Raw genomic sequence first — 14,845 nt, 5'->3', positions numbered from 1 at the left:
AATGAGAAAGAAAGAAGCAAACTGAGTTAATTGCATTTTACCTATTTATCTATTTATTTATTTTTAGGCTGGAAAAAGCCTGTTGTAACTCAAGCGCTATGAGGTGTCATGAACCAAAAATCTAGAAACTGAACAACCTTAGAACTACTTAGACGTAAAATTAGACCCTAACTTCTAAATTAAGAGAAAACTGTAAGATATGGTTCTTCCATTTTAGGTTCCTTTGAAAATAGATTGCAATATTTAAAGAAAATTATTTTAAAATTAACGAAAAATTATCTAATTAGGATCAGTTTTCAAAGGATTTTTTTAAATTACTTACAGCAAGGATTTTAAAAGTAAATCACAACTCTGATAACGTTATTTTATTTTTATTAACCCATCAAAGTCATAAAGTGGACAATAAATTTGCCAAATCGTTGGAAAAAAAAATAATAAAATAAATAAATAAAATGATTTGATTGATGGAATCCTCCTAGCAACCATTAATTTTTTATTTCTTCAAGGATTATCAGCGAATAGGGGATTGCAATGTATGGAGGGAATAAAGTTAATTTCCACCCCCCACCCCCCAGTAATTTTCAACATATTTTTCACTTTGTTATGAAAAACATTGGATAATGTTGCACATAGAACTTAGCATTTAAAGCAAGGGATCATGATGGTTCTTAGGTGGAAAAAGTTTGGCTCCCTTTAGGACAAAAATATTAAATCATTATAAAATATAATCTGCGACTAACTGGATTGATTTTTATCATAATCTATTTCAATTAACACACTCAATTAAGTACATAATTTTGAGAAGTACATATTTCTAAATCAAAAGAAAATTGAAACAGAAATATTCGCAGAAATTTTATTTTAGGTTATTAAAGAAGATTAAATTTCTGCTATAACCAATGAGAAGTCTTGAAATAAACACAACTTTTTATTAAATGTGCGTGCAAACGGAGAATCTGGAAATTCAAAATTAAAATATTTGGGTTCAAACACTTGAGGAATTGGTAGCGAAGGTTATCTGATAGAACAGAAATAAATCTATAGACGCTGTAGAATTGGCAGTGTGCAGCTGCTTATACAATAACAAAACATATAGTAACAATACGAAATAAAAACCAGTCTTTTGGATATCAAGGTAACAGTCTAGATTTACTTCATTAGAAAATTGAAATAGATTTTAGGGATAAGGAGGGCAATCTCAAGATCTGAATGAGAAAGAATTAAAAAATCATTTTCCTACTTTGTTGCAAAAATAATTTCAGTTTCCCTATCTATGAACATCAATTGGTAAACCAAATATAGACGCTGAATAACAATAACAAAAACAAAAAAAAAAAAAATGGCCACTGTCTAAAAACAAAGATTCAGATAATATTTCTAGAATTTATTTGGAAGAATAAGTAGTATACAACATAGCACACTAGAAAATCCAGCAAATACTTTGCCCTTAGACAGAAAACTTAATTTCAACTCGGGTAGATAGTTATATGATGAATTAAAATCACTTTTAAAGGTTGAACAAATCGTTATTTAACAGGATATATGTAACGTGTTTAATCCCTATCGGTTCAACTTTGGCAATCAATTGCCCAGTTTAAGTGCAATAAAAAATAACGTATTTTTTTTATAAAATCCTTCATTTGGGAGATATTCCACAGTCAGCAGTCTTACAAATGTTTTCTGTCTTACTGAATAAAATCGCTAACAATTTTCAGCAGATCTGCTGAGGATAAATCAAATTCGATAGCATCATTAAAAAGTGCATTATATTTTCTGTTAGAATCTTCAATCACTTTACAAAATGTTCAATATCACTTCAAAGATATAAAAATTTAAAAAAATTTAAAACTTTGTACTTTTAATGATTGATTAAAAAAAAATATTATAAAAAAAAAAGCAAATGAAATGCAAATCTTTGGGATGGCGCAATCGGATTTATTGTAGCCTCAGCACACTCAAATTATATGCGATTTTATAAGATTGGTACCAAACAGGTGGTTAAAAAAAATGTAGAATATTTCCCGAACGAAGTACTTTTTCGAAAAATGTTTACTGAACTTTTTTTGTTGATTTGAACTTTTTTGAATTTTTTGTTGACCAGAGTGTGGCCATTAGGAACATGAGATGCCCTGTATATATCCAGTTTGTTATCAATAATTGATGACAAACTTCTGAAAATTTAAATATTGTGTGTTTTTTATGTAATGAGTAAAATGCTTCCAAAAATAGGAGGACTAAGAATACAATAAATTTTTAAATTATAAAAGCTACGATTTAATTAAGGTATCTCTCCTAAAGTGGACCTATCAGCTTGAGTTGATTGCTCACGCTAGTTAAAACTTAAAAGCTGTAAAAATAGTTAAATTTTTGCAATGAACGCTGATGAAAATAGTGAAATAACTAATTCAGAAACGTTTAGTATTTTGGGAGGGAGTAAGGGCACATTGAGTTTTGGGTAATTAAAGCCCTCCAAAATCCTATTAATTTAATACTATTGTTTTTGTTGCAAAGGTAACATTTTTTAAAATAAAACGTAAATTATTATTGTGGCGATAGAAATGTCACACTTCCATTCGAACTTGGATTTATTGATGTTTGCTGCTTGTTGTCAAACGCTGTTTACAAAAGACTGACAAAGATGTATCTGTGCTTTTATGTTTCACTAATAAAAATTTAATATATAAAAAATTTACAAATTTAAAATAGTATACATTTACTTTATCTGAGCATCTCAAGCAAAAAAAGTAATCAAAATAATTTTTAATTTAGACATTTTAACGATGCATTAAAATTTTTGGTTGTATTGTAATATGAAATGAATATGTAATTTAAATTTTAATTTGTCAATTTCAAATTCCTTTTGGTATATAAGCATTGTTTAAAAAATCAGGTTGCATCAACAAAGAGGTATCTTACAAAGAGGCAGACGCAGATGCTATGAGCATTTTTTATTTATTTATTTAATTTTTTTTTTTTTGTCATTGTGAACACACAAACATGCTTTGCTGTGCGGCAGGCATGTTTCATGCTAATCATTTTGTGCTTTCATGTTAAACATTGGCTTAATTCTTAATTTAAAGATATAAAGCAGAAAGGATTTAAAGTTTTTTTTTTTTTTTTTAAGTAAATTCGTTTATTATTCACTTAAAGAATTATAATGTAATAATTCAAGACTAATATGGCGCTATAATCATATATTAATCATCTGTATTGAAATTCTTTAATATATAGATTTATAAACTAGTTATGCTTAATAAAGTAATTCTTTATAGTAACAAAGATTCGAAAATAACAAGTGTGTCTGCCTCATTTAAGAATTAATGTCTTTGGTGTGCACCACACTTCAAATAAATACAAATAAAAGTGTAAACTATAAGTTGTTTCTCACTTATAAAATTTTCTCAATTTTAAATTACTGCAATAAAAACGATAATTAGAAATTATAGTATAAAAATTTAATACAAAAAAATTATCACTCAATTTACCTAATAAACAACATTATTATATCATAAGGGAGATAATGACTAGAATAATCTAATTTAATTTTGCAAAATATCTGTACATAATCTTTTACCTGATCGATGCTAGGCGACCTGCATCTATCTGCATCAGATGAATCAGGTGGCTGAGTCCTTTTTGGCGATTTAGGAACTCTTTGGTAAGGGTCTGCTCCACCATACAAATCTGGTGTGGCTACGTTTAGTATACACATTCTACGTACAATATCTACAACAACTGCACCGCTTTCTGTACCATATGCCATCCTGTTACATTTCAAAATTATTATAGATCATTTATAAATGCAATTAGAAGTACATAGAAATGGTATTAGGAGAACCTAAATAGAGAAATTATTTGGCAGAAGTGCGATTAGGAAGTTATTTTCGGGTTACACGATAGCCTTAGTGTTTTGTACCTTAAATAAACATTTTATTATAATAATTGCAATTATCAAAGATGTACGACACACCTGTCTCAAAATCTCCATTAAAATATGTTTCAGTTTTACATAGAAAATATTTGAGAAAACTGGCTTAAGATATTTCCTGAAAAATTATGAAATGCAAGGCAAATTCAAATTGTAAGATCCGTGAATAAACATATTTATGTATATATTAATTATAAATATATACAATACATAAAGCAAATTTTCATCGTAAACGAAGTAAGGGTAACCTAAATAAATCTTAATGAAAACAAAGCTACTCACAAGCCGTAAGATGAGTTAATGGAAAGAGCTGTAATCGGTGCAGGAGATATACAAACTAGTGTTGCCTGAAATCCGGATGGCTTTTTGTGCATTCCTGGTTTTACTTTAACGGGAGTACTGCAATCAGCCCCGTATATCTGAAATTCATATCAAAATCTGATAAAACATAACATTGAAACAAATAACTGTAAAAAGTTATTTAGTTATTTACACTACGATTGGAAAAAATGTATATTACAATTAATAAGTTTTTTAAATTTTATTTTATCTGTTGCAGCCCTCGTGATCATGCATCCCTGACCGGTTCTGGACTTTCTTACACCATCAAAAGCTAGGTTAGGAATAGGACTTCGACTTCACATACGTTATCATACGCCACTACACTAGCTGAATCAAGTCAGGGATACGATAAACACGCCTGCTACAACGGATAAAATCAAAGATATTTTCCAGCACTGCGGACCTAACCATACGAGGTGTGGCTATTAAATAACGAGACTATTGCTGTAAAACATTTTATTTTAAATTTATACATATTTAGTTTTTATCACCTTCAATATACACCCCTCCTCTATCCCAACAACGCTCCATGCGAATTTACCATTGTTCCAAACAGTGCTGGAAGTGTTTTTCTGTCAGCTCCTGCATGACGCGTGCCGCTTTTTCTTTCACAGCTTCAACGGACTGAAATCGTGTTCCTTTTAATGCAGATTTGGCATTGGGGAACAGATAAAAGTCACATGGGGCCAGATCAGGCAATGCAGTGTGAGCCGGCGCGTTGTCTTGATGTAGAACCCATGACTTGTTCTTTCACAAATCGGGTCGTTTTTTCCTTACTCTTTCACGGAGTTAAGAAATTACCTCACGGTAGTAATGTTGAATAATTATAATCGATATTTTCATCCGTTTTGGACGTGGAAGGGCGACCCAGGCGGTCATCATCTCCGACGTCTTCTCGGCCATCTTGGAAACGCTTGAACCATTCAAAACCTTGCGCACTTAATAAAAATTCATCGCCATAAACTTCTTTTAATAAAAGATAAGTTTCAGTAGCGGTTTTACCAAGTTTCATGTGAAATTTCACGACAATTCGTTGCTCTACTACATGTAGAACAACTAACACCTCTTACACAAACGACGGTTCCGGTCAGACAGATTTCTCTACAAACACGTGAGACGCTGCAATCGAAAGAGAAGGCTTTACGCTGCACAGCTGCACGTCGGTCGTTAGGATTTGGCGCATGCATAGTTCTTCTGTAGCAGCAACAGTCTCGTTATTTAATAGCCACACCTCGTATTTTCAATAAGTTTATTGATTCATTGCGAACTTCTTCTTCTTCTTCTTCTTAATGGCACTACATCTCATAAAGAATCTTGACGTGATCAATTGGGCCCGCGAGGTGAACTGCTCATTGTGTTTTTATACTTTAAATACTCAATTTCACCACTTAAGCGTTTTGACTTCGGCCACTTTGCTAACACTTGTAAGCATATGTTCCCCTTGTTATTTATTGTTCTAATCATTGGGGGAACATGGTATTTAAAGTAATTTGGATCATAGGATAAGAACGTAGTACTTGGGTTTAAGTAAACAAAAGTTTAGTTTGTTTTGATAGGCTCTAATGCAATCCCAGATTGAAAATATCTCTACTATATTCCCCCTCTATGAAGTTCATACTTCAAAAAGAAAACACTAATTAAAATGTCACAGCGCCAATGATCGCAGAAACTGATCAGTTTTAATTAAACAAAAATAAGCAAACTCGTACTGCAAGGTAACCAGCGACTGTGTTACAAAAGTTTCTTCTGTTTTGAAAAGATAAGATCACACAAACTTCATAACATAGCAATCAACAATGGATGCTTTCAAAATTCAGGACTTTATACTCTTGATTGAGTAAATAAGTAATACAAACAGCATAAGAACTAAGAGAGGCTGAGGTTCTCTTTGTTAGCCAATTAAAAGTGATTATCTATAGTAACGTTTTGTTTATGTACAGCAAATTTATATTCCTGAAGACTTCTTCAGGAACAAATATTTAGAAAGAAATCAACAGGTATGCTACAATGAATTTCTAGTTTTGATTTCTAAACTCGCTAACTGGTTAACTAGTTGAATTATCAGCGATTTACCGTTCTAGGAAGAAATAATTGAAAATACAAAATTCAAAAGCATAATAGAGCGATTTTAGCAATTTTACTTACTTTAGCGTCAGTGGATTCCATTTTATTTAAACTTCCCCTCATTGAAAAGTCAGCTTCAGGAGAAATTTCAGTTTCGTCACAGGTTTCATAGACAATTGGGATATCGAGCACCTGAATGTCAGATTAAGTATATTAAAATGTGTTAATATTATCATGAAATATTTATCGAATCTACTGAATTTACTCTCATACAAGACATTAATTAACAGGCTGATTTTCAGCAATAACAAATATTTGGGCGAACAAAAAAAAGACAAAAAAATCAAAACAAAAAATCAATCTTTTACGTCTGTGAAAACAGATTGAAATACGTGACAATTTATAGTGAAGTAAAACCAAACGATACATACGATTGTTTCCGATGTTGACTCTTGTTTCTTGAACTTAAATAGAATTACATAACCTGCTGTTCCAGCTACACAAAGTTTTCTAGATTCCGGACATAATGATAACAATTGGACTGCGAATGGATCTTCATCACCATCTTGTGATCTTGACTGAGGTCGTTCAAATACTTTACTTGTTTTTACTTTGTATAATACTTGAAGGGTGCCGCAAGATGCATCCCAGAACTTTATGCTACCATCAGCGTGACTGTAAGCAGTACGAAATTATAGTAACATTATTTCCAAAGGGAAATAAATAATAATTGTTTAGATATAATATATATTATATGTACTGCTACAGATTATTTAAATAAGACTATTTTCATTGAATGTTATTCTAATTTCACTCTCTCAATTTATATTAAATTTCAACTTGCACCTCACCGAACTATTCTATCCGAATGAAATGAAATGTGAGCATATACATATATTTAAGAGGGTTACAAAAATAAATAAACATCATCCATGGCTGTAAGTAAATATAACCTTATTTTCATAACCACTTTTCGTTGAATGGCTAATAATTTGCCAAATGATCCTCAGTTTAAGTCTCAGAGCAGTATATTCTTTAATTAGGAAGATTAACCTTATTTTTTCCCCCCTTTTTGTAACATACAAGACTGGGTCGCTGGAAAGTGTGCAGTAAAAAGCTCCTAGTAAAGTAAAATCTAAGGTCAGGTTGCTGGTCATATTACAGAAGCAGATGGGACAAGGATTGAAATATGGAAGCCAAAAAACTTTGATTTTCTGAACCATTAAACGCAATACATGGCATTGCACGGGCAAAGTAATGTCTCGAAAAGAAACGAGTATCATTCGGACATAGATCTTACTGAGGTGCAGAGAGAAAATAGCTGCTGAGCTGGTGCTGAAAGAGGATTCAGCTCATTTTTTAAAACAATTCATATATTATTGACTCCCCACTTGACTTGGCCCAAATTTGTGATCGATAAATCGGCAATCTAAATAAATTATAATTAGAATTCTGTCAGTTTAATTTTTTTTACTACACTAACTTACACACAATAACGTGATTTTACACGGCAGATGTCCTATTTCAAAGTTCAATCTAAATGAGTGTAGTCCAAAGTTGAAACCATTATCTGTCATATTTTCTCGATATTGAAGACCAATGAAGTCTGGTTGGAACTAGTCCTTCAAGACTTCCAGTTTGAAATAATTTTATGTGCCATTATTTTCACTACCACATTAAATATTTATTCTTCTTACCCAGTAATAATGATTTCCGAGTAACTACATGGAGGAGTGGTCCATTCACCACCAGCTAGTGGCCATTCTTTATCACTCAACCCACTCCTCTTGCCAGATCTGGAGCCAACAGAATAGAAAGCTGGTATTAAATCAGAAGGGCTGTCAGCTAAATATGTACAGCAAGTAACTGGACATTCATGAAGGTCCATTGGATGAGGACTTTCAAAACATGGAAAACCAGGTGTTAAAAGATCTATTACAACAAGATCCTTTTGAAGTACAACTACCACAGCATAAGGTTCTGGGATTTCTGAAATAAATAAATAAATTTTATTGAATAAAGTTTATTGTAAATATTCTAAAAAATTCATATTAAATTTGTTCAATGCAACGTTTCACAAAACACTTACCACTAGCGTAGGGACTTTCACAAAGCGTTATAAAATCAATAACATTGTGCTCCATTTCAAGCACTGTGGTTGCTTTTCCTTGAACTATCGTTATGCTCGGAGATCGGCCAGCCTTATCATATGTAAGACCTCCACAGAATATAATGAACGTCTCACTGTTAAACATACAAAAAATCGTTAACTAAATTAAAGGAAAAAGTATTTTAATTAAATGTCAAGAGATTAAATGAGAAGATTTGAGAATCGAAAAGAGAATTTGAAAGTTTGTACAATCATAAGAAGTAATTTGAATTCTAAAATTATTTTTCAAACAAATAGCCGATTTCATTATAGTTACATATTTTTTATTATCGTTTGCTATTTATTTTGAATTAATGTTCAACTTGGCTCCAAAAAAAAAAGAAAGAAAAAAGATTATTATATAAATACATAATATTTAAGTCAGCCGAAGCTGTGGCCACTTTTTAATTAAGATACTCCCATAAAAATTATATAAGTTGACAGAAGAAAATAGTAACCTCTAAAAATCAGAACATTCTGTAAAACTTATTTTTTGTTTTGTTGATTATTATTATTATTATTATTATTATTATTATTATATAATGTTTAGGGTGGGTCAACATCTAAGGTTATTGGCGCCCGGAGCTTTTTTCAGAGCACTGCCGGCCTCCGGACAGTGTTCTCTCGTTACAGACAACACTGCCCATCACCGGACAGTGAGCTGTAAGAAGCTCCTAGGAAGAGAAAATCTAAGGGTCAGCAGCTGGATTCGAAATAATTGTTATTATTATTATTATTTTTTCAGTATTATGTGACACATATTCATACATTTCTTAAGTTGACAATTAAAAACTCAATAACTCAAAGCACTGTTAGATGACTTTCGTATATTCCAGCTCCTTTCAATCTCTAAGTATTTGATGACTTTATAAAGTGGCAGTAGAGGCGACTGTGGACGAGCGTTAGATAAAGGTAAAGGAGATTGTGGCCGTAGGGCTTCTTAAAAAGTATGACTTGAAAAGCTGAACGATGGAGACTGCCATGATTGATGACAGAACAGAGATGAGAGGGAAGTAGACAGGACACAAAATTAAAGAAAATATATCTTTTCGCTCAGGTGGGGATCGTTGTAGAGAAGATAAGGGGATTGTACCAGATGGTAGAGATTGGAAAAAAAGAACTTAATCCCGGCCTTATGAAGTAGATGGCTCGCTGTGGAAGAGGGTTGGATAAGGTGGATAAAGTACTCAATGTCAACATGGAAGGATGAGCTTCGGATGGCGTTGGAAGTGAAGTGCGGGGAGGAAGTGGCTAACAATGAGTGGCTAAAAAAAACAAACCGTTGCAAGTATAAAAAAAAATAATCATGTTTAGGTTTTACGTTCTTTAAAAGACAAACTTGAAGGTTAATGGCTATTCAAAAATTGTAACAAAAGGAAAACTATAAAATGATTTCGGCGTAATGCAAGTTAACAAAAATATGAGAAGAAGAAAACAAATTTAAATTGCAAAAATTCCACATCTTATCTGCAAATTCTAATATCTCCTGTTTCCGAACAATTCTTGACCATCCTCCTAAGTGCCAAGTGATTTGCTAGAGTAAATCTAAGCTCGTTCAGTTTTAAATCTCATGATGAGTGCTACAACTGGGTAGGTTCTTACTCATTAATTATTAATGTGATTCAAACCAGATGTATTAATTGTGGCTAGAATATCATCCAGCGATTGCAACTTCTCTGAAATGTTTTGGAGAAATCTTAAGTGTATCTAGTTAAAATGTGGTAGGGATACGCAAGGCTAGACAATGATGTCTATTTTATCCGTCAATCACGCATGTTTTTATTAACATTTCTGAACGATTTCGGATGTTTATCCATAATGATTATTGGTGAAAGTAGGAAATCAGTCAGAAATATTAAAAAAACAAATTTTCAGCAATGTTCATATACAGTGTCGAACAAAAGTCTACATACACCACAATATTTCGGGAATTTTCAAAATAAAGAATTATTAGAGTAAAAATGTGGTTTAAACATTTGTAACTATTGTTACTAAATATATATATGGAGATGAAAAGACCTCTGCCATCTCCCATTGCATATAAATAAAAAGATCGGAGTTCATGCCTGAACAAAAGTCCACATACAGAATTGATAAATTCAATATTATAATAATACTTACTAGTTAGGGTAAATCTTAATATTTACAAATTTATTAGTTTTAGTTGGAACGTGAATATAGGCGGATCAGAGTTATTTAAGAATATATTATTATTTAAAATGGTTCACCAAAGAAAGGAAATTCCTGTGTCAGAACGCAGATTAATAGTTACGAGGGTCGTTTGAAAAGTCCGTGCAAAAATAAAAACTACTTAATTTTTTGGGGTAAACCTTTTTTATTTTTCAACATAGTCTCCTTTTAGGCTTATACACTTCGTCCAACGCTGCTCTAGTTTGTTGATCCCTTCCGAATAATAGCATTTGTCCAAGTCTGAAAAATAGCCATTCGTTTCTGCAATCACCTCCTCGTTTGAATAAAATCTTTTTCCCGCCAGCCATTTCTTCATATTGGGGAACAAATAGTAGTCCGAGGGAGCCAAATTTGGAGAATAGGGGGATATGAAACGAGTTGGAACCCTCTTTCCATTAATTTTGCGACCACAACTGCTGAGGTGTGAGCTGGTGCGTTGTCGTGATGGAAAAGGACTTTTTTGTGGGCCAATCGTGGGCGTTTTTCTTGCAGCTCGGTTTTCAAACGGTCCAATAACGATGAATAATATGCACCTGTAATAGTTTTACCCTTTTCCAGATAGTCGATGAGGATTATTCCTTGCGAATCCCAAAAGACAGTCGCCATAATCTTTCCGGCCGAAGGAACGGTCTTCGCCTTTTTTGGCGCAGATTCCCCCTTGGTAACCCATTGTTTAGATTGTTCTTTGGTCTCAGGAGTGTAGTGATGTATCCATGTTTCATCCACAGTGACGAAACGACGCTTAAAGTCCTGCGGATTCTTCTGGAACAGCTGCAAACCGTCCTTGCAACACTTCACACGATTTCGTTTTTGGTCAAGCGTGAGCAATCGCGGCACCTATCTTGCGGATAGCTTTGTCATGTCCAAATGTTGATGCAAAATATTATGTACCCGTTCATTCGAGATGCCCACAACAATAGCAATCTCACGCACCTTCACTCTTCTGTCATCCATCACCATATCATGGATTTTATCAATGATTTCTGGAGTAGTAACCTCAACAGGGCGTCCAGAACGTTCAGCGTCACTTGTGCCCATATGGCCACTCCGAAAATTTTGAAACCACTTATAAACTGTTCTAATCGAAGGTGCAGAGTCACCATAATGTTTATCAAGTTTCTCTTTAGTCTCCTGAGGCGTTTTGCCTTTCATAAAGTAGTGTTTAATCAACACACGAAATTCTTTTTCGTCCATTTTTTGAAAATCACTCGACTTCCTCGATTCAAACGAAAGCCAAACACAAAGAAATAGACCGATCTGGCTGAAACTTGGTGTGTGTTCTTCCAAGAGATGCTACTAACTAAACATAACCTCGATACGCGCCAGTGGTGGTATCTCTCTGACTTTGCACGGACTTTTCAAACGACCCTCGTACAATTAAATAATCAAGGATTTTCACATCGTAACATTGCAAAAATTATTCAAAGAAGCCACGCGAGATATCCTTTCCGACCGAGATAAAAGACAAATTTTCAGGGTGTATGCAGACTTTTGTTCGGCACGTATATTTTTAAAAAGCTCATAAAATTTTTAAAACTTACTTCAAAACCGTGGGATTCTCATTGCTAAAACTTTAAGATCTTTAAACTGGTTATAATTAGTATAATCACTACTTCCTTAAAACTTTGGCAAGCAATTTCCTGCAAATTACCCTCCATTACTTCCGCATTATAACACCAGAATTATTACTAACGCAGGAAGTACTGATATCTTTTATGTTTAAATTCCCGGTTCGAATAAAAAAAAAAAAGAATTTTACTGTGTTCTCTGAAGTTTTTCATCTTTACAAAAATTCTCTTTGGTTCAATAATATTGAATTGCAAAGAGGTATGTGATTGCTTATTCCTTTTATTATTTTGCTTTATTTATTTATTTTTTAATTTGTTATTTTCTGTGTTGAAGCCTGGTACTTTTCTTGAACGTTTTATGTTGTTATTGTGATAATTACAATTTTTAGTCTCGACTTTTAGCCGGTAAAATAGTCACCTCACGGCCAGAGAACAGGGAAGGCAGTTTTACTGTACTGCTAAGACAGCATTACAAACTAGATATTCTAGCATTATTCAAATACTGTGTTTGCTTTTGTGACTGCCAAGTAAAGAGGGATTTGTATTCTGCCCAGATTTGTCATGATCAAAGGGAACGAATTAATAATAAATGACAGGCAACATAGTTTACTTAATTGTTCTTTCCAAATCATTTTTTGAAAATATAACAGTTTAATCATGGCATTTCATATTACGAAGGACCGTCATTATTTAGGATTTTTTTTTTTGTTTCGAGGAGCGTATGTACATACAGAGTGAACCAGTAAGTAATTTAAAATATTTCCTAACATTTCTCAAATATTTCAGAGATCAGAAGTAAATTTTTAAAGTGCAATTTGTAACCTTTGACTTCCTTATTTTAAGACATCCTACTTTAAAATTGACTACTGATACATCTAAAAGAGTTTTCAATGAATTAAACAACTTGATAAACTAACACTGTTGAGTGCTCGTGAACACGTTTTCTTGTAAAACAAACGTAATTTCTCATACGAAGATAAAAGGAATGCTGGAAAATGATATACCGTTTGAAAGCCCATTAGACAAGTAAACTTTTATAAAAAGTGCCAGCACCTAGGTCTGATAATGATCACGTAAGGGCCTAATGAGTTTTCTTAAAAAATTCGATTACTTTTACTTTTCCAGTTTCCGGAGGAAGATTGAGGCTGTTTGGAGAATAATTTATGCTTCGAAATGGTGTCAATTTTTAGTAAATTTATCTGTCTTTCTAACCGTGTCATAAGAATCGAATTCGGACTAAAACTTTTTGAGTAATAACATTTTTATTGCAAAAAAGTAATGATTTTAGAAAAAAAAATTAAAGTGACGTCACTCAAGAACAGTGGAAAATATGAAGTTGGCCAATACGTCATTGAACTCCACTTTAGATGTACCACACACAGTAGGCCTATGGACAATACTGATATATACAAGTATATATATGTACACAGTGGCGTACCTAGGGGGGGGGTGGTGGGTGCGGTCCGCACCGGGCGGCACTTACCTTAGGGCGGCATTTTTTATATTTACTTATAGTTGTAAAAAGCAACTTATTCATTTCATATTTATTTTCTTTCTTGAATAATAAATGATTATTATGATTATTATAAGTTTAATATTTGATTTATATAAATTATGATTAACTATATGATTTCGAATATTATTCCTCGGTGTATATAAATGCATTTTAGTGTAAATTTTGAATTCTAATTCAAGAACAAGATAATAATTTTATTTTATTGTATTCATTAAAATTCGTTGAATTCGTAAAAGGATCTTTACGATTTTGTTCGGCAATTTTTCCTAACTAAAATTTTTTGATATCAGTTTATAAATGTCATTTCTTTTGAAAAGTTTATATGATTACTTTGAAGTGATATATCAATATTTTTTTAAATCATCGATGATCGATTTTTCTTTTGAAAAGCAGGGCCGGCGGAAGGCGGTCTGCTAGGTCTGCAAAGCATTAGGGCGCCGGCATAAGAACTATCTTTTTCAAACAACAAAATCTAAACGAGACAAAACAAAAATACTGACGAAGTTACAATTTCAGGAATCGCAAATAGATAAATATACTCAGTCCGTTTTGAAGAATTGTATTTGGAATGATAAATTGCTTATAAACCATTTTGTTCATTCGCGATTCAATCTTTTAACAGTGAAGAGTGAAACAAATTATTAGGGTGCCAGTGCATTTGGAGAGTTTATTATAGGTAAGTATATTATATTACGTATTATAGATATAGATGTTATTCTAAATGCTATTCAGAGTAGTAAAATGACTTTGCCGTTTTCTATACATAATATACTATTTATTTCGACTTTCGACAAGTTATATTTTTATTATATATCCCTAGGATGAAACGAGTAAAAGAAAGTGGTGCGTCATTTAGAAAGAAAAGGAAGAGAAGGGAGGAAATACAGACTAAAAATACTGGAGCACTACTCAAATATATCTCCCATAAGTCAACTTCTAGTTCTTTTAGTATTGTTGCCTCAAATACGGGCGAAGAAGCAGCCCTCGAAGGCGAAAAAACATTTTCCAATGTTGTTCAAGAGGAAAGACCTGCTTCACATACTGGCGAAGAAGTAGAAAGTTCATCAAGTTCTGATGAAGAATCTGCT

General features: G+C 32.7%; 1 protein-coding gene across 9 annotated transcripts in view; it reads right to left on the bottom strand.

The window, feature by feature from the left end:
• The window catches only part of Tomosyn (syntaxin-binding protein tomosyn), a 476,946-nt gene that overhangs the window by 46,485 nt on the left and 415,616 nt on the right, over positions 1-14,845 (bottom strand). For all 9 annotated transcript variants that reach the window (XM_074124613.1, XM_074124615.1, XM_074124614.1 and 6 more), the window contains 6 exons: positions 8,424-8,578; positions 8,032-8,323; positions 6,766-7,009; positions 6,416-6,526; positions 4,211-4,347; positions 3,575-3,764 (listed from right to left, as the gene is read on the bottom strand). In XM_074124613.1, coding sequence (XP_073980714.1) covers positions 3,575-3,764; positions 4,211-4,347; positions 6,416-6,526; positions 6,766-7,009; positions 8,032-8,323; positions 8,424-8,578 — 1,129 coding nt within the window. The remainder of the gene's footprint in view (positions 1-3,574; positions 3,765-4,210; positions 4,348-6,415; positions 6,527-6,765; positions 7,010-8,031; positions 8,324-8,423; positions 8,579-14,845) is intronic.

Source organism: Rhodnius prolixus, unplaced genomic scaffold (genome assembly GCF_049639745.1).
Source record: "Rhodnius prolixus isolate KJV_2025 unplaced genomic scaffold, Rpr scaffold_3, whole genome shotgun sequence".
Lineage (NCBI taxonomy): Eukaryota > Metazoa > Arthropoda > Insecta > Hemiptera > Reduviidae > Rhodnius > Rhodnius prolixus.
The sequence above is the reverse complement of the archived record's forward strand: the minus strand, read 5'-3'. Positions and strand labels throughout refer to the sequence as shown.